Here is a 26,954-nt window from a genome sequence, read left to right as displayed (position 1 = left end):
GACTACGAAAACGCCACGGAAACGGCCAGAAACGCAACGGAAACGCCACGGGAACGGGTGGGCCGTTCCCATGGGCCGTTTCTGTGCCCAGACCTTTGTGGTCTGGGCACGGCACGGAACGGCACGGCTCAAGCCGTGCCTGGCGTGGCCGTGGCGTGTCTGACACGCCACGGCTGCCAAACGGGCCGTGCCGGCACGACACGGCCCGTTGGCCACCACTAACTCTATCTAGGTTTTAATTCTTTTCTTAAATTTGAAGTACATAAAAAAGTTTTTTCCTTTCATCTTTGTGGGTGAAGTTTTCTTCTATTTAAAGATTACCGACTGAAAATTTAGGGTTCTTTTGAAAATGTTTGAAAAACATAACAGAGGAACTAAAAAATGTAGAATTTTATTTAATGGTTGTCAGATATTTGGAGTGTTGTACTTTATTTCTTACTTTTTTTTTTACGCGACTACCGCTCTATCTTGAAAATCTCAAAACTTGTTCAAATTAAAACTTATGTTGCGTGATTTCATTTCCAAAAAAAACAAAACTGATGTATATTCCAATTCAGATCTTCATCAAAAAAAAAAATCCCAATTCAGATGAAATACTTTTTTTTTGTTGAACTATTCAGATGAAATACTTTTTTTTTGTTGAACTATTCAGATGAAATACTTGAAAATTTAACTCTTTGGTTTAAACAATATAGTAGGGTAAAATGAGATGTATATTTTTTGGTGCCCAGTCTTTTTTGAAAGCCATATGAACTTAGGGAAAACAACTGTTTCAGGCATGTCAAGAAGATACATGTAGGTTGTGAATGAAACTGAAACCTAAACTGATAACGTTGAAGTTAGTGCCTGGTCGTTTCAAAGTTAAAATATAAGTTGCAAGTTAGTATAGATTTGAGTAGGGAATGGAGTTACTTACTAGAGATATTGGATAAAAACAAATTGAATAATTTCAATTTAGAATTTGAGATACTCAATCTGAATGTCGGAGAGTATAGTTAGATAAACTACGATTTATAAGTAACAAAAATTAGACCTATGTTTGTGGAGGTTCATCAGACGGTTAAAGTTGATCAACGAGGATTGGGTGAATATCCAAATCCAAAGAAACTTTGGACTCAAACTAAAGCTAAATCATTTTTAGGACCAAAGCTAATTTCAATCTCTAACAAAATATTTCCATTTCCAAATATAGGCATAGGCGCATAGCTGACAAGTTGCTTAGTCAGGAGATATGGATCAACCAATAAACAAAGATGGCAAGTGGTATCTATATTAATGAAAATATCTTTCTTACATGGTCAGCCGGGCAGACCAACTTGAAAACAACTACCCATACTACCAAACCTTACAACCAACAATCCTACTGCCCAAAGCTGCCCCAAACCCTAATTATTAAAATATATTACAACCATTTGGGTTGCCCTAACAAAACCCCTATAAAACCTCACTTTCTCTGCTTCTCAAATTCCTACATCAACTCTTTCCTCTTCCTCCTTTCATTTCAAACTTTTCTTCCTTTCCTTTTTTAGTAATGGTACTAGATTTTCATTTCACTCATTTAGTCCAAGAAAGGGTGGTCTAGTAACCACTCTAGGCACAAGCTTGTCATATACATTCTTTCATTTCTTTCATTCATTCTAGATCTTCATAGTTTAAGACTAGCAATCACTCAAAATGCAATCATTCTAGATTTTCTAATTATTTAAGAGATGTGCAAATGACTTCCATCCGCATGTGACAAATATGTAATGGGCATAGCGGCCATAGTTTTGCACAAACTAATGGATCAAAAGTGAATACGACAATTGTTGTGTGTACTTTTAGCTGTTTTCCTAATAAAAATGGGGTTTGTGTGAAATTTACAGATCGCACGGACCTTGTTTAGGATTTTGATAGCTTACAGTCTTAAAAAAATGACAGCCTTCAACAACTTTAGGTTAAAATATAGATTAGACTGGATCAATTAACCTTCAATAAGAAAGAAAATTTTTGAGGTTCACTATCCTTTTGAGATTTTAGGGGCACCAATAATAAATATTTAGCATACCCAAAGCTTGCTAAAACCTAGAGGGAAAATTTTAGCCATGCCACGGTGTGTATGACAATAACCATATGAAACTTCCCAACCTAGGGAGGTAGTCTTAAAGGCAACACCAAACTACTAAGCTCACAAGAGGGAGATGGATAAGGAATAAGGCACCCCATTATAGCCGAAGTTAGTGCGGGTGTATGAGGAAAAAGGCGCATTCAACAAAAAAAAAAAATGATGGGGCGCCCTTAAAATTTTTTACGTTGATGTCATGGGTTTGGTGGCACCCTTATCGTGCCTGACGTATCGAAATCTTCAACCTGATTAAATGACATGGAATAGATAGTATATGGGAGTGGTGAAGAGTAATGTGGAATTTTTCCTCATTGCTCCAATTGCCCTAAAACAAAATGTCATGCAATAGATTTGATATGAACATGTACTTGATAGCGTTTTTTTTTCTAAATTACTTAAGAGATGTGCAAATGACTTCCATCCGCATGTGACAAATATGTAATGGGCATAGCGGCCATAGTTTTGCACAAACTAATGGATCAAAAGTGAATACGACAATTGTTGTGTGTACTTTTAGCTGTTTTTCTAATAAAAATGGGGTTTGTGTGAAATATACAAATCGCACGGACCTCGTTTAGGATTTTGACAGCTTACATTCTTAAGATAATGACAACCTTCAACAAATCTAGGTTAAAATATAGATTAGAGTGAATCAAGAAGTAACTTTCAATAAAAAGAAAATTTTTGAGGTTCACTATCCTCTATGAGATTACAGAGGCACCGATAAGATTACAAAACACTTTATTTTAGCATACTCGAGGCTTGCTAAAATCTAGAGGGGAAATTATAGCCAGGCCACGGGTTATTGTTACTAATAACACTTAAGCGAGTGAAAACTTAAGTCGGGTTGTATACCTGTAACCTTACGAAATTTTCGAACCTAGAGAGGTAGTCGTAAAGGTGATACCAAACTACTACACAATAAGGAGATGGGTGAGGAATTCTATACACGCCCCATTGTAGCCGAAGTTAGTGCACGTGTCAGGAGGAAAATGGCGCATTTGACAAAAAATGTGGGGGAAACTTTCAAGACATGATTTGAGTTCGGCAACGACCTTATCATGCCTGACATATCGGCGTCTTAAACCTTTTCAAATAACATGAAATAAATAGCATTTGGGAGTGGTGAAGACTAAAGTGGTGTTTTTTCCCTCTTGGTTCAAATAGACCTAAAATAAACCTGATTAAATTATTCAAACAAGCTCACAAATTAGAATACTATGAAACCTGACTCGAGTCAATTTAGATCTTGTCAAATTTCATATATATGCTTAAAAAAGAAAGTTACCAAACTAACTATTTGAACAAAAATAATATGCCAGTCATCTCCTAATATAATAAAATAAACTTCATAATTTTCTTTAATTCTCAAAAATGAGGACAATGACTATGAAACTTGAGACTTTTTCTTTTTTGTTGCAAAGAAACTTAAGACTTACTTGATGAAAAGAAAGAATCCATTCTTTTGGGCACACATAAATAATTATTGGTTCGTAAACAACACAAACTAATTTACTTCATGGAATTGAAAATAGTTTTACTGTTGACTCAAAATATTGTTCCACTTACAAATGACATTTTATTGCCTTATTGTCCTACTGATGTGGAAACCCATGGTTAGGGTGTATGATAGAAAGCTAGCTGCATTAAAATGGTATGATAGTGTCTAAAACTCTTTTTTGGGAGTGTGTATCTTAGGATACGTCTTATTCTTTCTGATCTAATATTTATTCAACTAGGAACCAGAGTTTATAAGTTCAAACCAATGAATTTCAGGCATATGACAAACTAGCTTTCACTCTCTAACTAGCTGTTTACAACTACAAAATCGAGATCAAATTCAATTGTACTCACATATATCGGATTTTTTTTTTTTTTTTTTTTTTTTACCGTGTAGTGTGTAATGATTTTAAAGTAAGATTTCATGTATCTTATTTACTCTCGTGGTCCATAAGCTAGGTTAGATAAGCTAGAGTAGACTGTTTTCCTTTTCAAGAATGACAAAGTGGGTGCAATCACTATTGATTTTTTTTTTTGATGAGATCACTATTGATTTCATTTGCAGTCTACATCAAGTTGTTCCATCCCATTTTGTGTATAAGTTTTGTTTTCCTAAGTGCCCTCATCTTCACTCTTCTATGGAGTATCATTTTCATATCAATTTCATAGGCCACTAGAGGTAAAGAACAATAATTATGCTCTTATCTAAAATTAGTACTTCACTCATAAATTTCTTCAATGAAGGAAAATTAACTTCATAGAATTTGAGACTCCGATGAACTCTAGTTAGTAAACATTCCAGAATACTCACATTCTTTCAAAGTTCTACTTCTTGCTAGAATTGTAAATAGAATTCCTTTAACCAAACAAACCATTATTTCATTTTCGGATTTGAATGCCTCAAACAAGTACAGACATTCACAAGCTCATTTTCTAACTAAGATTCAAGTAAAAAACAAAAAAAAATCTTTTACCTTCCACTTACATTTACACAAAAAAATTCAACTCATTTTTTACGAAAAACAAAAAATACATGAAAGAGCTATAGAAGAAAATGAAGAATCGAAGGCATTTTACACAAGAAATCCAAACATAAACCAAAAAAATGATATTTTCTTACACCATTGTGTTATTTTTCAGCTGAAAAATGCATGTTGAGTTAGAAGAAATTTGCTCTGGTGAAGGAAGAACACTCATGGAGTTCAACATCTTCCAGTATTCTCCATTAATCTTCTTTGGATTATCTCTATATACCCATTTCTCTCCACCTTTCTTGAATTCATCTCCTCCATATTCCGAGTTTGAAATCGAAACGTTTCGCCAATTACTCCAAATTCTTAGCATAATGTACAACAATATCACGCATATCACGGTCGACGTAAAAACTATGGCTACCACAATACCTACAACTGCTGTACTCGATAACGATTTTCCATTTGAACCCATTGATCTTAGACATGGAGTCAAGGGTAAACCACAGAGTTTTTCATTACCCATGAAGGAATTCAATGGAAATTGTGAGAAACTTGATGGAAGTTCACCTTGAAGAAGATTATTCGATATATTTAGTACATGAAGACTAGTTAATCTTCCTAGTGATTCAGGAACTTCTCCTTGAAGATGATTGAAAGATAAGTTCAATCTTTCTAACTTAATCAAGTTTCCAATTGTTGATGGGATTTCACCTGATAAGAGATTTCTACTAAGATCTAAAATCTCTTGTAGATCAGTAAGTTTTCCAACCTCGAATGGGATTTCACCTGTCAAGAAATTCTCAGAGAGTCTCAATGAGTAAAGCTTCATACATTGTTGAATTGTTGAAGGAATTGATCCAGAGAAATTGTTTTTCTGCAAATTTAGAACATTTAGTGAACTGAGGTTTCCGATCTCCGGTGGGATTTCGCCTGAAAGTTTGTTGTCACTGAGTGACAGCTTAAGTAGTCCTGAGCAGCTTCCTAGCTCGACGGGTACCCGTCCATGGAAGTTATTTGATGATAAATCTAACTCCCCAAGATCTTGTAAACTTCCTAACCATGAAGGAATTGTTCCATTTAACTTGTTATTATGAAGAATGATATGCTCCAATCTTTTACAATTCGATAACTCGAATGGAATTTCTCCTGTTAGATTGTTCGACGATAAATCGAGGAAGTTGAGTTCAGGAAGTAAGCCGAATTCAGATGGGATAGTACCACTCAACTGGTTTAGTCCAAGTCGAAGACGAATCAAGTTTCTCGAGTTTGTTAGTCCACTAGGAATTGAACCTGAAAAACTGTTATTTGTCAAGTCCATTTTGATCAAATTTTTCGATCCAGAAAGAGGATGAATACTCCCATTAAACTTGTTATGAGAAAAGTTTATGATAGTGAGATTTTTCAATTCGAAAAGTGATTCAGGTATGGGTCCTTCAAGAGAATTATTGTATAAAGTAATAAGAGAAATATCATTGAGGAACTTGAAAGTTATAGGCAATGAGCCAGAGAGTTTGTTATCAGCTAAGGCTAAAGACTGAAGCTTCTTGCAGTAACCTAAACTCGGCGGAATAGGACCCGATAAATCGTTCTGTCTTAGTTGAAGTAAGACTAGATTTTTCAGTCTCCCAATTGTGTTTGGAATTGACCCGGAAAACTGATTTCCGAAGAAATCAATTTCCGATAAACTCGAACAGTTCATTAGCTCCAATGGAATAGTACCTGACATTTGGTTTTCATAGAGATAAAGAACACTTAATCTCTGCAATTTTCCGATCTCGATAGGAATTTGTCCTGTCAAACTATTATGGAACAGAAACAGAGTTTCAAGATTACTCAAGTTTCCAATTTGAGAAGGTAAAGTTCCTGAAAAACTATTGTTATTGAGTAAAAGATCAGTAAGGTTTATAAGATTATCAATTTCGATCGGAATTTCACCAGAGAAATCGTTATCGGAAAGGTCTAATTGTTGAATAGATGAACAACTCAATAACTCTTTCGGGATTTCGCCCGAAAGTTTGTTTCTTGAAAGAAAAAGTTTCTTCAAATTTGAATTACTTAAACAAAGATTTCTTGGAATTTCACCTGTTAGAAAGTTATCAGATAGAACAAGTGATTCAATGTTCTTGAGTTGATTGGTATCGAAATTTTCGATTGATCCGGAAAGATTGTTTCTTGACAAGTCTAAAGTATTGAGTTTACCCAACTTGTTCAATTCTAATGGTATTTCACCATTCAATCTATTTCCAAGTAAACTTAAGTACTTCAAATTCGATAAGCTTCCTAGTTCGATAGGAATCGAACCAGAAAGACTATTATTCGATAAATTTAAAATTTCCATAGCTTGAAGCTTACCCATTGATGAAGGAATTTCACCTTCGAGCTTATTGTTTTCGATTGAGAAGAATTGAAGTTCAATACAACTACTTATCTCTTTTGGTATGAAACCACTTAGACTATTTTTCTGCAAATTGAGTGACTTTAGCTTCTTCAAATTGCCGAATTCGATAGGAATTGTTCCATTTAATTGACAATAACCAAGACCCATTACTCTTAAATTAATCAAATTACCAAGAGATGGTAAAATTTCGCCTTCGATCGAGTTATCTCCTATTCGAAGAACTTGTAGTTTTGTCAAAAGACTAAGTTGAGTAGGAAGCTTACCAGATAGAGAATTTGAATATAGATGAAGTTCTAGTAAATTTTGAAGTTTTCCAAGCTCAGAAGGAATGACACCAGTGAGAAAATTTAAAGATAAATCAAGAACTTGAAGATCAATGAGGTTTGAAATTTCAGGGGAGATTGAACCAGATAGACCTGAATCAGATAGATTCATACCCACAACAACTTGATGAGCTAAACTGTCTGAACATTTAATCCCATTCCAGCTACAAATATCAATTTCAGAAGACCAGTTTTTAAGAACTTGTTGAGGATCAATGAACTTTGATTTGATACTCAAAAGCCATTTAGAAGTCATTGAAGTATCTCCATTAGTGACAGTAAGAAGAACAAGAAGTACTGATAAGAGAAGTAATGGGTAGGGTTTTTGAGTCATACCCATATCAAAATCAATGTTGAAGATTGGGTTTTTGAGATAATTTTATGGTACCCAAACCAGGAAACTTTCAAGAATATGTTATGGTTTTAAGGAAACTCAAGATCCTTTCAAATGAAATCATGGATGGCAAGAGGAAGGAGAAGAAATTGATGACATGATAGGTAAAAGCAACTAGAAGTAAAGATATGAAAATGAAGTGATGGGATATGAAAACTTGCAGTATAAATAGTTTGTTGAAGTAGGAATGACTCTTTCTAGGGAAATGCGGGACAAGAAAAACTAGATAGATTTTAGGTAGAAATTCTATGTAGCTTGCTGCGATTTGCGCTTCAGTGAATCAGAATCATTGGAAGGGAGAATCACCGGAAAGGCGAATCATCAGAAGGTTGAATTACAGCAAGCCACATATGATATATGTCCACAGTCTGTCCAGTTTTTCTTGTCTCCTGATGTTACTCTTCTCTCTAGTTTCTATCATGTGATTTACTGCTTATTTTTTTCATATTTATTTTAATGAAGAACTTTTTTTTTTTTTTTTGATGAAAGGTATTTTAGTGAAGAACTTGGTAGCTTATGAAATGGGGAAGTGTAGATGGGAGATAAGATAGGTGTGTTTGGACATATTGATGAAAGGACAAAGAGTGTGAAAGATCCACTTGTACACCCAATAGAAAAGGTTTGAGATTGGTCACTGTCTATACTCTTTACTTAGATGAAACCTATCATTTTCTCTCTCTTAGTTCATGATTTCATCACTCTTAAGTCTCTATCCAAACAAGTTTTTGAGTAGTATTTGACTTTTAACTACACAATTCAAGTAGTTCCTAAGTTTCAACTAATTTGGGTATAATACCATTAATTCGCGAAGTATCTTCGTCATAATATTATACTTTGTCCGACTGTCGGCCTAATTTTTGTATAATGTATTTACGAGTAAGTCGATAGTGTGAGAATAGTCTCACATGGGAGAATGGGTAACTAGCAACCAAGAATATAAAGTATATGTCCTCTCCACTCATTGCCAATTGGTTTTGAGTTGGATGACCACAAACTTAACATGGTATCAGAGCTAGGCCCACACGTGATAGGCTTAAAAGCCACTCGTGCTCCACGTCACCCGTAAAGAAAAAAAAACACACGTGTTAGGCTCAAAGAACGCCACACGTGAGGGGACGTGTGAGAATAGTCCCGTATGGGAGAATGGGTAACTAGCAACCATGAATATAAAGTATAAGTCATCTCCACTCATTGCCAATTGGTTTTGAGTTGGATGACCACAAACTTAACAGATAGTTTTGATATTGGGAAAAAATACTAAACATAAGTTGAAGAATTGTTAATATTGAGGAAAAATAAGTTGAAGAATTGATACTTCTTCGCCTCCCAGTAGTAAAAAAAAAATAAAAGGAAGTTAGAGCGGCTTATAATCTCTTTTACTCAATAGTCAATACCCGTTATAATTAATGCGTTGTTGATTTTTCAATCAAGATTATAGTTTTCATACAAATTCAGAGTATGATGTATTAATTTTTTTTGTAAGTAATTTGTCAAAAGAAATTTTTATTTGTTCAACCTAAATATTTGGTTTTAACTTCACCTTTCTTCGCATTTAAGTCTTAACCTAAAACCTACCTAATGCTAAATTAAAAAGGAGAAGAAAACATAGGAAGAAAAACTACCACATTTGATAAAAATATAACAATGGAAACTAGCTGCATATAAAAAGATCATATGGGTTTTGATAACTAAAACTAACGAAATATAGGTTTGTCTAGTTAGATATTAGAGAGATAAAGAAGTGAGAGAAACAAAGAGAGGTTGAAATGGACTGTCTGTACCATAGTGGAATAATTCCTTTATGTAGAGAAACCCAAACATGTGAAGACAAAGTAGTTTATTTCAACAAGTGGATTTATATGACATGTTTTTACAAGCTTTCTATGTTATCTTTATATCTTTAACCATCTCATTGAGCTTCTAAGGCTTCAAGAACAAAAATGAAAAGGCTTCAAGCAAGAAATATTGGCCTCTTTCAACAAAAAGAAAAAAGAAATATTGGTCTCAAATCAAAGGTGAAATACTAATGCTTATGCACATATTACTAGAAATATAGTGTATAACTTGAGTTGGCATTTTGGCGATATATGTAATGAGTAGGTCTATCAAACCAAACCACGTAAATCTCGTCTATTCAGTGTGATTGTTTATTTTTTACTACTTTTCTTGGTTGCTTGATTTACGTTATACAATTACGTTTTTTCTCACTCTTTGCGTGAAGTATGATATATAACAATTATGTTTTCCCAGTATGAAACTTTTTGCGAGTTTCAAAGTATAAATACACATGCACTCAAGAACCTAAGTTTACTTTATACTTCTAAAACCTCATGTTAAGTTCAGTCGAGTAAGTATTTTTTGTTGATAGACGTTGCCTCGTAAATTTATAAGATATAGATAATCATGGTTTTGGGATAATTTTAAATGTCATTTTAAACCAACCAACTTAGGTAGCTAAGTTGGGAAACCAAGCAAATAATAAACCACCCACTCTAGAAATTTGATCCCTCCAATTCAAAGTCAGTATTGGGATTTACATATAATATCTTAAAATAAAAAGAAAGAGAAATAGATAAAAAGAAAAATACAAAGGAGAAGGTACATAATTGTAAACTTAATCTAATTATTATAATATCAACAACAATTATTGTGATTTAATGAATTTTAAAGTAGAATCAAAAACAAATTTCTTGATTTTTTTTTTCTAAGAACAAACAACAAAAATCCTTTCAAGACTCATTAGAATTGAAAAGATTCCCTTTTTTGTTGCTACATAGAAGTAGTTAAGGAGTTATTTGGTCCACAAAGTTTGATAATTTTTAGTTTAATTAGTTAATGTTGACTTTTTAAACCTCAAAAATTAATAATCTAGTATTAAAACTAATTAATTTTAATATTTCTCAATTATGTTTTCTAATAAATGTTGACTTTGGTTAGGTTTTATATATTGTACACTTGTAACTTGACTTACAGTTTTGACTTACATCGTTCATGACACCACTATAGCCAAAGATATCAATTCATAGAGATTTGAAAAAGAAAAAACAAGTGCAAATATCATTAGTACAAAAATACAAATTATACTTTAGGTCAAACTACAAGAAAGACTTTGTAAAGCTTTTTGTGATGATCATGAAATTGTTCTATCTACTTCTTATTTTTGGGTTTGACCACCAAAATTAGAGGGACCCCATTGTATTTGGTCAACTTGGTCTTTATACATTTTGATCATTGTCAACTTGGTTTCTACTTACTCCATTATCATCACTAAATTATGAGAAGTTGAAGGATTACAGCATTTTTATAAATTACTAATAAAATTAATTCATTTTTGTTCATATCTTTATGTCTAAAGAATCGAGCTACATTTGTTCGGTGTATTTTTTTATTTTGACATTTAATTCTTCAACATTTACAATTTACAAACTACCAATTTCTCGTATTTTTTATGTTATTTAACACAATTTTTAATATTTCTTATTCGAACACCATATTATTATAAGGAAATCGCCAAATTAAAAAAGACATAAGACACTCAATCCCAAGTACACTTCCATATCATCTCTACTAAAATCCACTCCATCTATCGACAAAATAATTGATCGATATAAACGTTACTTTCGCACATTAGGATTCAAGAATATGACATTCACATGCTATTATAGGATATGAAATATAACATATACATGCTCTCATAGGATCTATAACAATCATTATAATGAGCAATGAAAACAAGAAAAAAAAACTATACAAAATTGAATAGAAAGATATTTCCCTTCTAATCCTTTTGCTACTATGGTGAACTATCTTAAAATTTGAAAAGAACTATCCTCCTTTCATGTAGACTGTAGTAAAGTTTTCTTCCTTCGGTTCTCTAAGATGCCGTCGATAAGTCTAAATTACAATCTCTCACCACTATGATATAAGCGAATCTTCGGTTAAACCACCACCATTTCAGATGCCAAGAGTTCTAAGACATCATAAACTTCGATTGATTTTGAATGGCTACCATCTTCACAATAGAAAGAATGAACTTCATTTCTCACCTCAATCCAACTACACCCACCGATCTTTTTCAATCTCTTTTCTCTCATTAACTTCCTAACCTTCGAAACATCGTTCCATCTCCCAGCCGAAGCATAAATATTCGATAACAACACATAACCTGCTGAGTTTTCGTCCGCTAATTCCCAGAGTTTTTTAACAGTCCTTTCTGCTATTTCCTCGTTCTTATAAATATTACAACCATTTAGTAAAGCTGCCCATGAATTAGCTTCTGGTTGAAATGGCATTGCTTTAATGAACTCCTCAGCTTCATTTAGTTTCCCGGATCGAGCTAACAAATCAACCATACAAGTATAATGTTTTCCCCTTGGGTTTATACCGTAAGTTTTCTTCATCGATTCAAAGTATTCAAACCCTTTTTCGAGTAATCCACAATGAGAACAAGCAAAAAGAACAGCTAAGAATATGAGTTCATTTGGAGCAATGGATGATGTTCTTTCCATTTCTTCAAACAGAATAAGCGCTTCCTTCCCAAACCCATTATCTGCTAATCCTTGAATCATTGAAGTCCATGAAATCTCATTTTTATCATGCATTCGACTAAAGACTTGTCTAGAGCTGTCGATATCACCAGATTTCGCATACATATCAGTTAGAGCTGTTCCAATAAAAACTTCGTGATGAATTCCGAGTTTAATTATCTTCCCGTGGAGATTCTTGCCTTTCTCAAGTGAAGCTAGGCTTGCACAAGCACGAAGAACGCTTGAGAATGTTGACTCATTCGGTATTTTTCCTATAAAAAGCATTTCGTCGAAAACTTCCAAGACTTCATCACATTGTTCATTTTGTACATAGCCTGAAATCAGGATATTCCAGGAAACAACATTCTTATTCGGTATCCGATCAAACAGCTCCCTACCTTCTTCCATTTGACCATTCAAACAGTACCCGGAAACCATAGAATTCCAACAAACTATGTTTTTCAGGGGAATCGATTCAAATGCTCGAAACCCATCTTCAGTTTTACCACATTTACAGTACATATCAATCAAAGTGCTACTAATGAAAACGTCATCCTCGATTCCAAATTTTATCACATGCCCATGGATGTTCATTCCTAATGCCAAAGCTGAGATGCTAGCTAATGTAGAAAGAATGCTAGAAAAGCATGAAATGTTCGGCTTACATCCTTCGAGAAACATAAGATGGAATAGTTGTATTGCTTCATCAGCTTCACCATTTTGACAGTACCTAGATATCATGGCACTCCAAGAAATTTCATTTCTTTGAGGCATCTCATCAAAAATCCGACGAGCTTCTATCAAATCACCCATTTCTACATGTACATCGAGAATTGCAGTCCATGAAATAACATCTCTTTCTTCCATTTGATTGAAAACTTCTCTTGCTGATTCAATTTCTCCCATCCTAAGGTGCAATGTGATTAAGGAATTACAAACTGACAGATTACTTGTCAACCCATATTGTAGAATCAATCCTAATAGACACTTCCCAAATCCAAAATTTCTTGATTCTATGCAAGCTTTGATAATAGAAGTAAAGGTAATAGCATTAGGTTTTGTTCCAACTTCAAGCATTTTCCGGAAATGGTTCAAAGCTTCGAAATGTGATCCATTTTGAACAAACCCATTAATCATTGTAGTCCACAAAACAACATCCTGAAATGGGTTCTTCTCAAAATACAAAATGGATTCATCTACTCTCCCAAGTCTCATTAAACCCGCGATTAATGTACTATAAGAAACTGCATTTCTTTCAGGCATTTCATCGAATAAGTTACGAGCTTTCTCCAAGTTCCCATTCAGAATGTATCCATTAATCATACAATTCCAAGCAACAAGATCAAACCCACCAAAATCTTTAAGAATCTCATCAACTTCATCATATTTCCTGCAATTCAGGTACATAATCAGGAGATTTATAGCTACATATTTATCTGATGATACACCCATTTTGATTAAATCCCCATGAAAAATTCTTCCTTCATTAATCCAAGTTTCATTTAAACAGTTCTTCAAAACAGAGATACAATTTTCAATATATGATTTGAAATTTCGTTTTGAGTTGATGGAAGAGAGACTTCCAACGGTTACTTTTTTGGTTTTGGTTTTCAAATAGGTAGGTAAGTTAGTTGAGGAAGAATTGGAGAGAAAAAGTGCTACATGGGTTGAAGGGGTTCGTTTGGTGAGTCTCATGCTAGTAAGTTTGATAAAAATTTTGACTTGTGAATGACCTTTTAGTTATAAATCCTGATGGGGAGCCTCTTGCTTAGTGAGGGCATTTTGGTCACTAGGTTGTTGTAAGCTACGTATGTAAATCTCGAATGAGTTGTGTTGTCTTGACACCTAGTAGATTTGTTGTCTAGAGACCTAAGGGACACTTGACTTGTTGTCTTGACACATAAGAGACACATGACACCTAATGAAGTTATTGTCTTGACACATAAGCGATGCTTGACACCTAATACGAACACAACTATGACTTGTGGTAGGCAAAACAAATTGCAATGACAGAAATGCTTTTTGTTGTTGTATAAAAGAAAGATAGATACAGATGGAAAAATATGTTCTTGCTCATATATAGTTCAAGTTAGAATTCCCATCTTTATAAACTTGAAGAAGAGAAAAGAGTATACTAGTTCATCTTTGATCAAAGGAGAAGTTTATTATAACTCAACATGGAGAAAGATACATAACCTATCAATAACTTTAAGTTTTCATTTCATGTTAGAATATTGTTGTTTAATTGTGATAAACATGATATCTCTAGGTCCTTCTATGTTATGGGATAATTTTCGGGTATTAAGATTTGCGTTTGGAATACGGACTTTCAAGTCTGATTTTGTGTTTGACCGAAATTCGGATTTTTACGTTCGTATTTCTAACAGAAATTTGTTTCAAACAGTAGTGACCAATATACAAGATCTAGCTAACATGCGGTAGTTTCAACCAAACAAAATGGGTAGGGAAATTTAAGTCCATATATTACTCTAAAGCAATGTATTTTCCCCGCCGGTAGTCTATGTTTGATAAGCGGGCAAAGAAATGTGATTATCAGAAATAACAATCTCATAATGTGATTCAGAGTAATTGCAGTACCTAGCAGTGTCGATTGTCTGGTTTGATCAGGAATTGGTTAAGTGGAAATTGACTTTGTATATAGATTACTCAGCTGGCGATGGAATGGGAAAGGGAAATGCAAAATCGCAAACCCCTGGTCTGAATTCTCCCTCGTGGAGAAATAGCATTCTTGTATACCCAAAGGCATTCCTGTATACCAGGGGCGAGCCCACATAGGGGCCCGTGGGGGCGCAGGCCCCCACGACCCTAACGTGATTCGTCAATGTTATGAGACATTTGCCGCTATATTGGATACATATATATATATATATATATATATATATATATATATATATATATATATATATATATATTTCCACTTTTCAAACACAATTTTTCCCTTGCTTAGGTGGTGAAGTGATTATGTTTCAATATTGAGGGCAAGGGATCGAGTCCCACACACACCATTATTTTTTCTCTACAGAATTTCTACTACTTGCACCTGTTTTTCTAAAATTTCTACTAAAGTTAGTTGAAATTATTGTTTAGTGACTTGTATTTTGAATTTCAAAATTGTCTTTTTTAGACTTTTGTCCTGGTAAACATGTTATTAGAAAGAAAACTTAATCTTCATCTTTTCTTCCATTACAATCACTTCCTCTTCATCATCTAGCATCGTTCCTCTTCATCATCTAGCATCGTTCTTCTTAATCTTCACCATTATCTCTTCATCTCCTCCTGTTTTTTATTTCAATATATTTTGGGAATCCAGTTGGAGGAAAGATCCTTGATCCATATTGAGAAAATTAGAGATTGATTGTTATACATCAAAATTACAACAGACTATCTAAACTATAAATAAAATTTTGTTAAGAATTTATTTTTCGTTTCTAGCTTGATCGTGTACTCATTACCTATAACAAAGAGGTGCCCCCACTCATAAAAGTTTCTGGCTTCGCCACTGCTGTATACCCAACACCATTATAGAATGTCATTCCTGACAATTGCTTCCATTCGTGTGCTCCAAACATGACTTTAGAGTCTTACTCCAAGTTTGACCTCGAAGCTGATGGACTTGCTTCCTGACTATATACTTGCATCAAACTATTTTCTAAGATCTCAATTGACTTGATAGCAAAGACACAGATTGTGCTATCAATGCATTAATTTGCATCGATTGACACTCTCAGTCAAACTCTAAGAAATTGGAGCACTTCCCCAACCTTAAACAATCCACCACATAAACAAACACATTCTGATATCTTAAAAGGACCACAAAGTGTAGAAGAATGTGAGATAGACAAAGAACTTCCCCTTTCTTCTCTTATACATTTCTAACTTTTGAGCCATATAAGATCATGAATTGAGTATACGAAAGCAAGAAACAAAATAAAAGTACAAGTAATCAGGAGTACATTATAATTCCATTGGACATTGTTACTCTGTTACGAGTTTGATGACAAGGGTATTTAAGAAAACTCGAAAAAGAAAAACTTAACAGAACTAGTCTCAGACAAACGATAATATTCATTACCGCCTTCGATGACCTTGATTGCATTTGGTGGGTTCACAATCTGGGTCCTGCTGTTATCTTTTCCCCGACCGAGATTTACTCATAGATCTGTTTCATCAAGTGTTTTACACTACTGATTTCTGAAAGAGATATGTCATGATTGAGGTATGGCAGATGAAGAAGGAAAGAACCTCATGAGGAAACTTGCTAGTGACCATATACAGATGATACCAAGGAATTGAAGGACATTCAAGAGTGTTGCTAAAGAACTGTTTATGGCCAAGTTATGTGATGTTGCTTCTGCTCCTCTAACAGTAAACGAAAGGGCCGTCACTAGCTGTGCTGCTCTATTTAGTTGGTGCAATCTATAAACCTGTAAAATTCAAGCATATTAGAATGCATAAATCATCTCCACCGATATTGTTTGAAGATTGAAAAAAACAGGTATATCACAAATATACTTCAGGGGTATCAAATGCAAAAAGTTGAAAAGCTATAAAATCAAAAACTAGAAAAGGAAATCCCACTTTTCAAATATGATTTTTCCTTTTGTGGAGTTTTCCGTTACTTTAAACCGAGTTACAAATACTTAAATAACGACTAGGACTTCAGCCATGGGCAAACCCACGTGAAACTCTCTATTTCTGCTCACATAATATAGGGTAAGACGGTAAGTACGTGTGCAAGTAGAAATGCAGAAAGTAGGGCAAGGTGTACGGAAGGTTGGCCAAGTTGGTACACTGCCAGCTCTGCCAAGGCTACTAAACTTCAGCCTCAAGGCCCAAAAGCCAACCATGGATGAAGAACTTCCAACCATCATGCGCAACAGCCACCCAAGTTGGATTGGTTGGATTCCAGCCACCAACTTTGGCACTAAATAAAAATATATTCTACTGAATAATCCATAAGACAGATTTTTTGTTCCGAATCCATGTATAAGTAGTGATTGGAATTATCATGGTATGAAAGAATGCCCAAGAACTCTTAAATTACCTTATCAACATAAATAGTAAGAGAACTCGTTAAACCTAGTAACCTAACTCTGTTCACTCTTCCATCCAACTATTTTCCTTCATTCTTCTTGAGGAGTTAGTATTTGAAACACATCCTTAGAAAACAAGGTTGAGAACCTATGTTGGTTGTCGACAAAGATAGCGAAAAATATCCCCTAATCTTAAATTTCCCATTGTTCTTTCCTTTTTGCCACGTGGTCGTTATAAGTAGCGTTCTCCCTCGTAATAAATTTATATTTTTTCATACAGAAAAAATGGATCACTATAACAGCCATATTTCCTCTTATAAGTTATAAATTTTTTCACCGTTATATAACCACCATGTCTTTTTGTAATTCAAACAGTGAGAGGAAGTGAGGAGCTCTAAAATTTGTTCTGTAATGAGTTTAGCAAAATTATTTTACACTCTTACCTGAAAAATAATGGGAATGACAGGCCAGGATGGAGACTTGAGATATCTGGCATACTGCTCAAATGCAAACTGCACAACGATCCCAACTAGAAATGGGGCTAGAGTGGCAGAAGCAGCAGGACCAGTCCACGGCCAGACCAAGCCCATAGTAACCATTGGGATTATCAGGCTGAGGGCCAATGCAGTACCAGAAGAGACCCGGTGGACCAGTTGAGTTGATGGCCCTCTGTAACTCTTAGAAGAAGATATTGGCTCAAAAGGCCTCTGTAAATGGTCAATTAGCAGAAGAAATGCAGCTACTCCACAATAGAAGAGAGCTTCTGTGAAGAATAGTATGAGGAAATCTGCAGTAAGAGAGCATCAAGTGGATGAGAATGATGGTGATTCAGTCATCATGGTATTTTAGAGTTTCGACTGTATAAACCGAACTCTTTAACGTATAAACTACACAAGACACGAGTATTAGTTACGAATATGTACCTGTTAAAAGAGAGTCCTCGAATATACTGGAAAGTATTCTCCGCAAGTATAGTGAAGGGATGATGAAAGAGGCCACAAGGATAGTAGGACCTATAAATGAGAAAAGGTTCGATCTGTTCTTGCTTGGAAGAGGAGCAAAGACTTCTTCCTCCTTTTTCCTATCTGATCGACTCGATCGACCATAAAATGAAATAAAACCTGATTTTCCATCAGTTCTCTCAAAGTGAACTACTGAATTACTTTCTAAGGGGATATCTTCAGCGACAAAACTATGATTTTCTTGCTCTGAAACATCCAAATTGAGCTCATTGTCTAATTCATGATTTTCAGAAGTAGCAAATTGAATCAGTCGCCTTTGAAATTCTTTCTTCGCCTTCAGTGTCCCGTATACAAATTGACTTGAGTCACCTACTTGTTGTAACATAACAACCAACAAAATTATAGCAGCGATAATGGTATAATATTTGTAAAAAAACATAATTGATTGAGAAAATTAATAGTTTGCTGAAGATGATTGTGAAACAGGAAGTCCAAACTCGGTACTATGTACAACTATCCAGCAGGTTATGACAAATACCTTTAACATTAATCACTCGTTGCAGATCACGCCGGTGCCCATCGAACAGTCGCCATGATAAACTTGGCTGAACATTAAATGCTGGGAGTTAAGATACTGGTGAGCGGATTATGTCATTTTGTTTAACAAAGGAAAGAATTGTATATTTGGGCTTTATATCAAGATCCCAAGCATCCTCAAATTATAAACACTAAAAAACCTATATAAAAAAAACATTGTCTCCCAATTAAGCATATAATCTCTATGTGAAACTGATGTGTACAACCTTCCCTTTTTGCCCAATAAAATAGTAATGATAGTATTGATGTTTTTCTCCCTTCAATTGAAATCCTGTCACCTTTCTAAGGCCTTATTTCTTGCATTCCTAATACCTCAAATCACCACTTTCAGAATTAGATTTCAAAGACGTTTCATCTCCTTTACTATTCGGATTCTCCCCCACGACTTCCAAAGACCTTTGATATCGAAATCACCTACGACACCTCCCATTGCGATAAAAAAACATGTTCCACACTTTCCACTACACGTGAATATGACAATGCATGAGTAGGAGGTTTGTGGGTTTCTCGTTTACATGCAAAACGGCTATCAGAACTTCCTAAAAGAAGTGAACAAGTATAGAACAATGGAATGGAATATCAAAGAAAATTGGATAATAATGCTCCGAAGAACAATTGCGAGCCAAAGAAGTTCGAGGGGAAATATATTCCTAGTTCCAAAAACTTTTAGACCCATACTAATAGTAATGGCATCCAATCAAGAAACTCATTAGTTTATTACTTGCGCAATTACCATGTACCTTAGATGATTAGGTACTCATGATACAAAAACCTCTTCTACATAATTCGAGTTTAATAGCTTAAAGTTCATCCGCAACCACCCATCACAAAAGCAGCAGACAGTCATCAACAAAGACACATATGATACAAAGAAAATGTGTATGTGGGTTTAAGCAATTTAAGTGCTAATGACAAACTTCTGTAAAAACCCTCATATAACAGGTTATAATCTGAGTAAATAAACTCCATTCATATACAAATTCTAAGTTGAAAGATCAAATCCACCAAACACACAAACTCATCTTCCTAATAACAAACAGTACTCATGAAATTAAACAAACATTTCAATTGAAAGTACTTGGTGAAATTCATTCAATCAAATAGATAGAGAGAGAGAGGTATACCTTTGAGTTTCTCTTGAGACGTTGACAAGTAGTAGAAGTAGAAAAAGAAGAAGTAAGAACCCGAGAAAGAGAAGATGACCCAATTGAAATTGACATTTTTTTCTTTTTCTTGAAACTTGAAAGAAACCAAGAACTCTCTAGTCTCTACAGAGTCAACCAACACACGAAAATCGTTTTTAGCAAAAACCCATTTGAATTAGAGAAGATTAACAGATACCCATGAAGAAATTTGGTTGAAAATGAGTTGTAAGAAGAAATTAAGAGATTCTGAAAAGTGGGTTTTTGGTGTTCTGAAACTGTGGACTGGTATGAGTAGGAGACGGCTGTTTTCTAATTTCTGGTGTATGAAGAACAAAACCCCTATTTGGATTGCTAGAAACTGTTACACAAAATTTATTCCAAAATGGAAAAAAAATTAAGAAGAAAATTGTTTCTTAATCTGTTGATTTTTTTACTAATTTCATTTTCACGCATAAAAGCCTCCCAATAAAGGTTAAACTAAAGGAGGAGGAGAAGAGTAGGCAGGACAGGAGGATCAAAGCTTTTTCTGGTGTGGCAACTTGGACCTATCCTCTGGAGTATCTTTCACCAACATCTTCTTTTCTTTTATTTTTCTCTAATAAAAGCAGTTGTCGATATTGTCCTCGCTTTAACCACCTCACACAGGTACGGAGTTTTGTTCTTGACGGCAATATGGACAACTGCTAATACTTAGAGCATTATCGAGTACGGCTCTTCGTTGAGGGTGGGGGATTGTGATAGTCTCACATCACTTACAAAACCGAGTACGCTCAAGCTTGGTAAGTACCGAGGCCTTTAGGATGGGCTAGTGGTGTCTTCGTCAATAACAAAATCTAGTACCTATGTGAGGTGGTCAAAGCGGGGACAATATCGATAACTGCTACGGCTTTGGACGTTACACCTGTTCATCTATTTTTGTAAAAAATTGAAATTCATATTACTAGGAAATTATATAAATAAATAAAACTCTCACTAGCAACAAGTTTGCTCTATTCTGATTATGTTGCAGCTTAGACACAATCTGATAGTATCATATCTCTATTATTTTGATCGCGACACAGAAAAAAACGGTGATAACAAGCGTAGTACCTCAAATTTATTTGGTATCAAGATAACATTATATAGATGCAAGTTCATTTTTACAACTTTCACTAAAAGTATAATGACAGAAAAAGAAGAGTGGAAAATTAGGTTAAAAACTGCATTTTTTTTGTTACAGTTTTGAAAATAAAAATACATCGAAACAAAAGAAGCACTTCCATTCTGAAGCGCGTTACGTATTGAGGTCTTTTGGTTAGAGTTGGAGGTTTCGCCACTAAGAGGCATTTTGGTTAGACTAGGAGTTTTCGCCAAAAACAGAAGGACTTGCCTATTAAGCTTAGCTCTCAGTATCAAAAGCCGAAACAATATCCATGTGAATGTCCAATTGCTCACATATATTCAGAGAGAAAACCCAGCATAAGGCATAAGCAAACAAATGTTACAGTTGAAGAACAAAATAATAATATTAATAAGGACAGAAGGGAAAAGAAAAATGAAACATTTTCAAATTAGAGCCTCAAATTACTGCATCTCTCTCATCCTCTCTATCTTCTGAAACAATTTCCTGAAGATTACTTACTGATTCAAGACTCTCGATTCATACCAGCTCCTCCCTGTCGCTTGAGATTTTCATTTTTTTTCTTTCCGAGCCTGCAGTTGGTGTACCATTTTTGAGCAGCAGAAGCTATTAAATGAGATGAGCTTTCTTCAAAAATCTGATTGTTCTGCAATATAATGGCCAGATCGACTCGATGTAATCCAAGTACTTCTCCACTACCCATTCTTCTAACTCCTTCAGTTTCCGTCTTGACAGTTCTTTGTAGTCCAAGTTCTTCATGTCTATAATGGGTTGCCAGAAACGTGATCGGATGTCTTCTTTGAGCTTTCCTTGAGCGACATAGCTGTAAGCTATAAGGAAATAGGAAGGCAAGTTCTTCGCAATTTTGATAGTCTGTTTGAAAGTGAAAACATATAGTGCACAAAGCCCCTGGATCATCTTGATATATAGAGCAACAATTAGAGGACCTATGACCCAGAGAGGGTTGAGCTCCTTGGATACTTCAGCTCCATATACCGCGTTTATCGCCAAGTATAAAGGGATGCTGCAAATATGGCATGTCAATAGTAAGTGAAGAAGTTCCAGAATCACTTCGCCTAGCAGAAACAATTATTCAAGAAAAAAAAGAGAACTAAGAAGAACTGATCTTTCTTGCTTAAATACTTCAAATGTTGGAGCTGTTTAGTCTTTTGTATTACCAGAAAATTTATTAATCACTCAAGAAAAGAACTAAATATTTGTAGACTTCACAATATCAAACTCATATTTTCTATTGATCTGTTCTCCAGAGTTTCTTGCGGCAAATTCTTTTAGATGTTTAGTGGTCAGATGAGGCTCGGCAGCTCGGCCTGCCTTACCTCTGAGGCCGAACCAATTGGCAATCCCAACCTTTATTTGTGGCCACACTTCAAAGCTCAAAGACCTGGGAGGCCTAAGTAACGAGGTTGTAATTACTACTTCAGAAGCAATCCTCGGATCAATTAGGTTCTAATATGGTGTACTTTTCAGCTCAAAATTGTGCACAATGAAGGGATAACGAGGAAAACATTCATGTAATTTTTACCCTAGTGATTTCTTCATAAAATTTCGCACTTCATCAGAAAAAAAAGTTGCAACAGTTTCACTTACAATATCACCAGCGGAATCTTTATCGTTGCATCCAGTCGTAGGAAGTAGCGCCAGGCTTCCTTCAGAATCCTATCCTTCTCCTGTCCTTGAATCCCAACTTCACTTTTGGAGGTCTCACTATTTGGTGACCCATCTTCAAGAAACGCATCAGTTGTATTACTGTTTGGTGACTGAGTCCGCAGCATCACCAACCATTTCTTGAATAATTTATGTATGGCTGGAGACCCTGTGATTTTCTCTCCCTCTCCTGAACTTAATGATAGTGGGGATTCTATCATGGTTTCTTCACCTTTATGTGGTAGTGGTACATCCGAGAGTTTGACAGGGTTCTTTGAGACCTTGGAACCACTTGATCTACGTCCAGATTCACCATTCTGCGAACTGCCTTTAAAACATGATATCCTCAAATGTTTTACCTCTTTTCGAAGAATAACTGGTGCCCTTTTGCTGCAGAAACAATCCAAGTGTGAACTCATTCAAATGAAATTTGACTGGCGGTGACCAATGAACCAAGATCTTTGTAACTAGAGTAGCTAGCAAGAAAAAACCTTATATACTAACGTAGTTAAAGAGGTCATAAACATCAAATATTAAAATAAGCTGGGATGGAGGAACTGGTGTATTTCCCCACAACACTGGAGTAGAAGGGAAAGTGATTCTAATGTCACAAGGCATTGAATATTTATCTTTATAAAGGGAAGTGTCGCTTTAGCTGCCAAGGAAATCATCCTCTACCTTAGCCACTACCAAAATGACTTGACAAAGGCATCAAAGTATAATTACACCCTAACTCTCCACAACCTATACAATACTTTCAAACTACATAGTCCATGGACTGAAGACGGTACAAAAAGGATATGTAGTAATGGTTCCCACCTTATACAGAAGCGGCTCTTCAATGAAGCACTTCCATTCAATCTACCTACATTTTGAAACGTGACAAATGGTTTCAATTTGACCTCTCTGCTCCATGACACAGATCTTGAGCTAAATGTCGCATAAGAACCCTGAAATCATTATCCGAAGTATACAATCCACATTAAAGAACACAACAAAGTTGATTAAAAGTTCTGCGATATGATTACAATATTTCATTGGTTGCTTAAGTGTACATGCTTGGGTGATCCATTTCAGAATAAATTGTTCGGGACCATGATATTAACAGTAATGCGTACTTCTAGTTCTATATAAGCTTGATGTGTTTTCTCGCCCTATTTTGTGCTGGTTTGCGTTTCCATCCAACCCTTTCATTCCTATTCTCCCGTGGATAAGTATTTGACATTTAGAGTTTTTGGATTTTCTCTTTGTAATTTGTACATTGTATATCTTTGCCTTTCAAGAAGATAGCAGCACAAGGGTGTTTACTACTCGCATTACTATTCAATCATGGAATATGCTCAAGTTGCATGACAGAGAGAGAGAGAGAGGGGGCAATTCGACAACAAAGCAGTTGCTTCCACATGGTAGTCTTAAGTACCTGTCCCGAGAGTGATATCAACGCCATTGTTGCAACCTCAAGCACCAGTTCATTTATTCACGAGTCTGACCAACAAGTGAAATATTAGTAACTTAGATTACTCATTAGAAGATAGATGGCAAGCAAAACAGAGATTTTAACATGATAATGTGAACTGAAAATTCATTCAATTTGCCAAACATCTAATCAACGAATTCATAAAAAGCAAACCCAAGCAAACACACGTTAATACATCTCTAAAATATCGTAAATTCAAGCTATGGAATCAAATAAACAAAAGAATAACTCAAAAACATCAGAGAAAAGAATTGCCTTTATATGTTTTACCAGCTAACCAAAAACCTAATTCTGCCCTAATAACTAACATTCAAAACCCTAGAAATTGCGAAAAAAGAAAACAAGGGTTTCATTCAAAACACCATAAAAATGCAACAATTCCGGTTAATTTCAACTCAAATAGTTCCAATCACCAAATATGTATATCAAAATATCAGTTCATCATGTTAATGATACCACAAATCAATTCTAACATGAAAAAAAAAATCGTCAATTTGTTTGCCGCCAAAACCATCTATCCTGTTTCCCCCAATACCAGCTAACAGGAAACCTAAAACAGGATAGTACTAGGGCAAGACATCGTCATTCTATCCAATCTTCCCCACCCAACCATACCCTTTGGCCATTTAGTTACAGAATGAGATCTGGTGATATACCTAAGCCGGAAACCTCACTCCGGTTAACCCTAATTGACGAATAAGCAAAACGAACACAAACAAAACTGAATAAAAACCAGACTTAACTATGAAAGTTTAGAATTTACCAGGTATAGATTCATGGACAAGCTCATCTGAAAGGTGGAATCTTTGGAAAACCCTTCAAGAAGAAGAAAGATTGTTGCTTTTTCTCTTGATGAAGGTAAGAGAGGTTGGTTTGAGGACTTCAAATCAAGAGCGTAAAGGAATGGAAGTTGGAGAGAGAAAGTGAATATGGAGAAGAAGGCGGTTGAAACGAGCAGGATAACAAGCCCAAAGGAAAATGAAAGTTTTATATGTTATCCACATTAAATTTCTTCTCTCTTAATTTTTTTATTTTTATTTTTTATTTTTTATTTTTGTTGAAAGCTCTTAAGTTGGTGATAAGAGGGAAGAAAATTAGTACTAAAAAGATTAAATTAAGGATAATAATATCATCCTCAACTCTCATTGGTCTGAATCTGATTCGCCGAATTCTGAGTCGTTTTAATTTAGTCAAGAGTACAATAGTCATTTGTGATTGTATCATAATTTAGAGAATGAGAACATCTCCAATGGGCACTCTAACAAAACTCTAAAAGTTAATTGTCAAGTGTCCATGAAAATTCTCTTTTCTAAAGTGTCAATATAGAGCAGAGACACTTTAATTTTTGTTTGTCTCTAATGGAGATCTCTAAAATACCTCTACTTAATGCACATGTCAGTCTTCAATTCAATAGATAAAACGTAGTTAAAAGGCAAGGGTTTCTATTGGTTATAATTTTAAGGGTTATTTCCCTAATAGCCCCTAACTTTGTGGCCAGCTTCCTGCCTAGTCCCTAACTTTGTCAAAAATTCCCAGGTGGCCCATTTTTTCAGTTACCGTTAGAACTCCGTTAACCAGTCATCAACTCTCTCTCCTACATCTCTTCCTCTCTCCCTGCCACCTCATCTTTTCGTCACCTCATTGTCTTCTCCGGCAAAGTCGCCGACCGACAAATTTTCCGGGCGGCGACCTTCAGACATTAAATTTTTTTTTTTTACTTTTCCTCTCTCTCTCTCTCTCTAACACTCCGGCGAAGGAAAACCTTCGCCGAAGGTCTGGTCTGTTCTCACGAACAGATCATGGAAAGTCTGTTCGTGAGAACAGACCAGACCTCGGGCGAAGGTTTCCCTTCGTCGGAGTGTTAGAGAGAGTGGAAGAGTGAAAAAAATTATGTTTGAAGGTCACCGGCCGGCGACCTTCGCCGGAGAAGACAAGATGAGGTGGCGGAAAGATGAGGTGACAGAGAGAGAGGAAGAGATGTAAGAGAGAGAGTTGATGACTGGTTAACGGCGTTCTAACGGTAACTGAAAAATGGGGACATCTGGAAATTTTTGACAAAGTTGGGGATTAGGCAGGAAGCTGGTCACAAAGTTAGGGGCTATTAGGGAAATAACCCTAATTTTAAAGTGGCACTTTGAGAGTCTCAATGAGACATTCTAATTTTAGAGTGTTTCTCTTGAGAGTCTCTATTAATAAATGTTTCACATCATTATAGAGTGTTTGGTAGAGTTTCCCGTTGGAGAATATTTTTTAACAAAATATTTACAAATCCTAAGTGGCACTCTAAGTGTTAGAGTTTAAGTGCCCCACTAGAGATGCTTTTATGTCTGACTTGATGGCAAGGTGTTGTTGCGGCCCCACCTTATATAAGAAGGAATCCTAGTTGAAATAGGATTCTCACTGTTTCTTTTTGGAGGTGAAATAGGTTTCCTATATCTTCCCAGATAATATTCTCTGGACATATCCTCTCGGATTAGAGAAAGAGGGGTGAGATAGATGAGACAGAGAGAGAGAGAGAGAATCCTCTCAGACTAGAGAGAGATCAGAGAGATGAGACAGAGAAAGAGATAATCCTCTCAGATCATATCCTCTCAGGTTAGAGAGAGAGATCAGAGAGATGAGACAAGAAGATAGAGAATCGTCTCAAATTAGAAAGAGAGAAATAAGAGAGATGAGACAGAGAAATAATATGAGATTTCTGAAGTGATCCTTTCA

The 26,954-nt window shown here is 35.3% G+C and overlaps 4 protein-coding genes across 4 annotated transcripts; all 4 read right to left on the bottom strand.

Moving 5' to 3' along the window:
* Window positions 1-4,461: 4,461 nt before the first annotated feature.
* On the bottom strand, window positions 4,462-8,321 carry LOC147542747 (uncharacterized). Its single transcript, XM_086672994.1, has one exon. It carries the CDS (start codon window positions 7,637-7,639, stop codon window positions 4,721-4,723), a length of 2,919 nt encoding a protein of 972 aa, XP_086529120.1. The 5' UTR covers window positions 7,640-8,321; the 3' UTR covers window positions 4,462-4,720.
* A 2,999-nt stretch (window positions 8,322-11,320) lies between these two features.
* On the bottom strand, window positions 11,321-14,179 carry LOC147542746 (pentatricopeptide repeat-containing protein At2g13600-like). Its single transcript, XM_086634942.1, has one exon. The coding sequence runs from the start codon at window positions 13,912-13,914 to the stop codon at window positions 11,632-11,634; it is 2,283 nt and encodes a 760-aa protein (XP_086491068.1). The 5' UTR covers window positions 13,915-14,179; the 3' UTR covers window positions 11,321-11,631.
* Window positions 14,180-16,170: 1,991 nt separating this feature from the next.
* LOC147542745 (uncharacterized) lies at window positions 16,171-20,686 on the bottom strand. The gene is made up of 5 exons (XM_086672990.1): window positions 19,957-20,686; window positions 18,774-18,840; window positions 18,197-18,604; window positions 17,717-18,060; window positions 16,171-16,664 (listed from the first exon to the last, which is right to left on the bottom strand). The coding sequence occupies exons 1-5, from the start codon at window positions 20,050-20,052 to the stop codon at window positions 16,446-16,448; spliced, it is 1,134 nt and encodes a 377-aa protein (XP_086529116.1). The 5' UTR covers window positions 20,053-20,686; the 3' UTR covers window positions 16,171-16,445.
* Window positions 20,687-21,392: 706 nt separating this feature from the next.
* EMB2759 (embryo defective 2759) lies at window positions 21,393-25,309 on the bottom strand. The gene is made up of 5 exons (XM_086636449.1): window positions 25,003-25,309; window positions 24,183-24,247; window positions 23,582-23,712; window positions 22,706-23,152; window positions 21,393-22,121 (listed from the first exon to the last, which is right to left on the bottom strand). Exons 2-5 carry the CDS (start codon window positions 24,207-24,209, stop codon window positions 21,707-21,709), a joined length of 1,020 nt encoding a protein of 339 aa, XP_086492575.1. The 5' UTR covers window positions 24,210-24,247; window positions 25,003-25,309; the 3' UTR covers window positions 21,393-21,706.
* Between the last annotated feature and the right edge of the window lie 1,645 nt (window positions 25,310-26,954).

Source organism: Eschscholzia californica, unplaced genomic scaffold, assembly GCF_041429995.1.
Source record: "Eschscholzia californica isolate CP2 unplaced genomic scaffold, dmEscCali1.0.p SCAF_4, whole genome shotgun sequence".
NCBI classification, from domain to species: Eukaryota; Viridiplantae; Streptophyta; class Magnoliopsida; order Ranunculales; family Papaveraceae; genus Eschscholzia; species Eschscholzia californica.
The sequence above is the reverse complement of the archived record's forward strand: the minus strand, read 5'-3'. Positions and strand labels throughout refer to the sequence as shown.

What these genes read in the sequence shown, in the direction of transcription:
- LOC147542747 (XM_086672994.1), bottom strand. Translation starts at nt 7,639, where the DNA reads ATGGGTATGACTCAAAAACCCTACCCATTACTTCTCTTATCAGTACTT.
- LOC147542746 (XM_086634942.1), bottom strand. Translation starts at nt 13,914, where the DNA reads ATGAGACTCACCAAACGAACCCCTTCAACCCATGTAGCACTTTTTCTC.
- LOC147542745 (XM_086672990.1), bottom strand. Translation starts at nt 20,052, where the DNA reads ATGTCAATTTCAATTGGGTCATCTTCTCTTTCTCGGGTTCTTACTTCT. An exon ending in GTCTCAAGAGAAACTCAAAG is followed by an intron (nt 18,841 to 19,956) that starts GTATACCTCTCT and finishes TTTAATGTTCAG; the next exon opens with CCAAGTTTATCATGGCGACT. An exon ending in ACGAGTGATTAATGTTAAAG is followed by an intron (nt 18,605 to 18,773) that starts GTATTTGTCATA and finishes TACAACAAGTAG; the next exon opens with GTGACTCAAGTCAATTTGTA.
- EMB2759 (XM_086636449.1), bottom strand. Translation starts at nt 24,209, where the DNA reads ATGGCGTTGATATCACTCTCGGGACAG. An exon ending in TGATATCACTCTCGGGACAG is followed by an intron (nt 23,713 to 24,182) that starts GTACTTAAGACT and finishes TAATGATTTCAG; the next exon opens with GGTTCTTATGCGACATTTAG. An exon ending in AAGAGCCGCTTCTGTATAAG is followed by an intron (nt 23,153 to 23,581) that starts GTGGGAACCATT and finishes TTGTTTCTGCAG; the next exon opens with CAAAAGGGCACCAGTTATTC.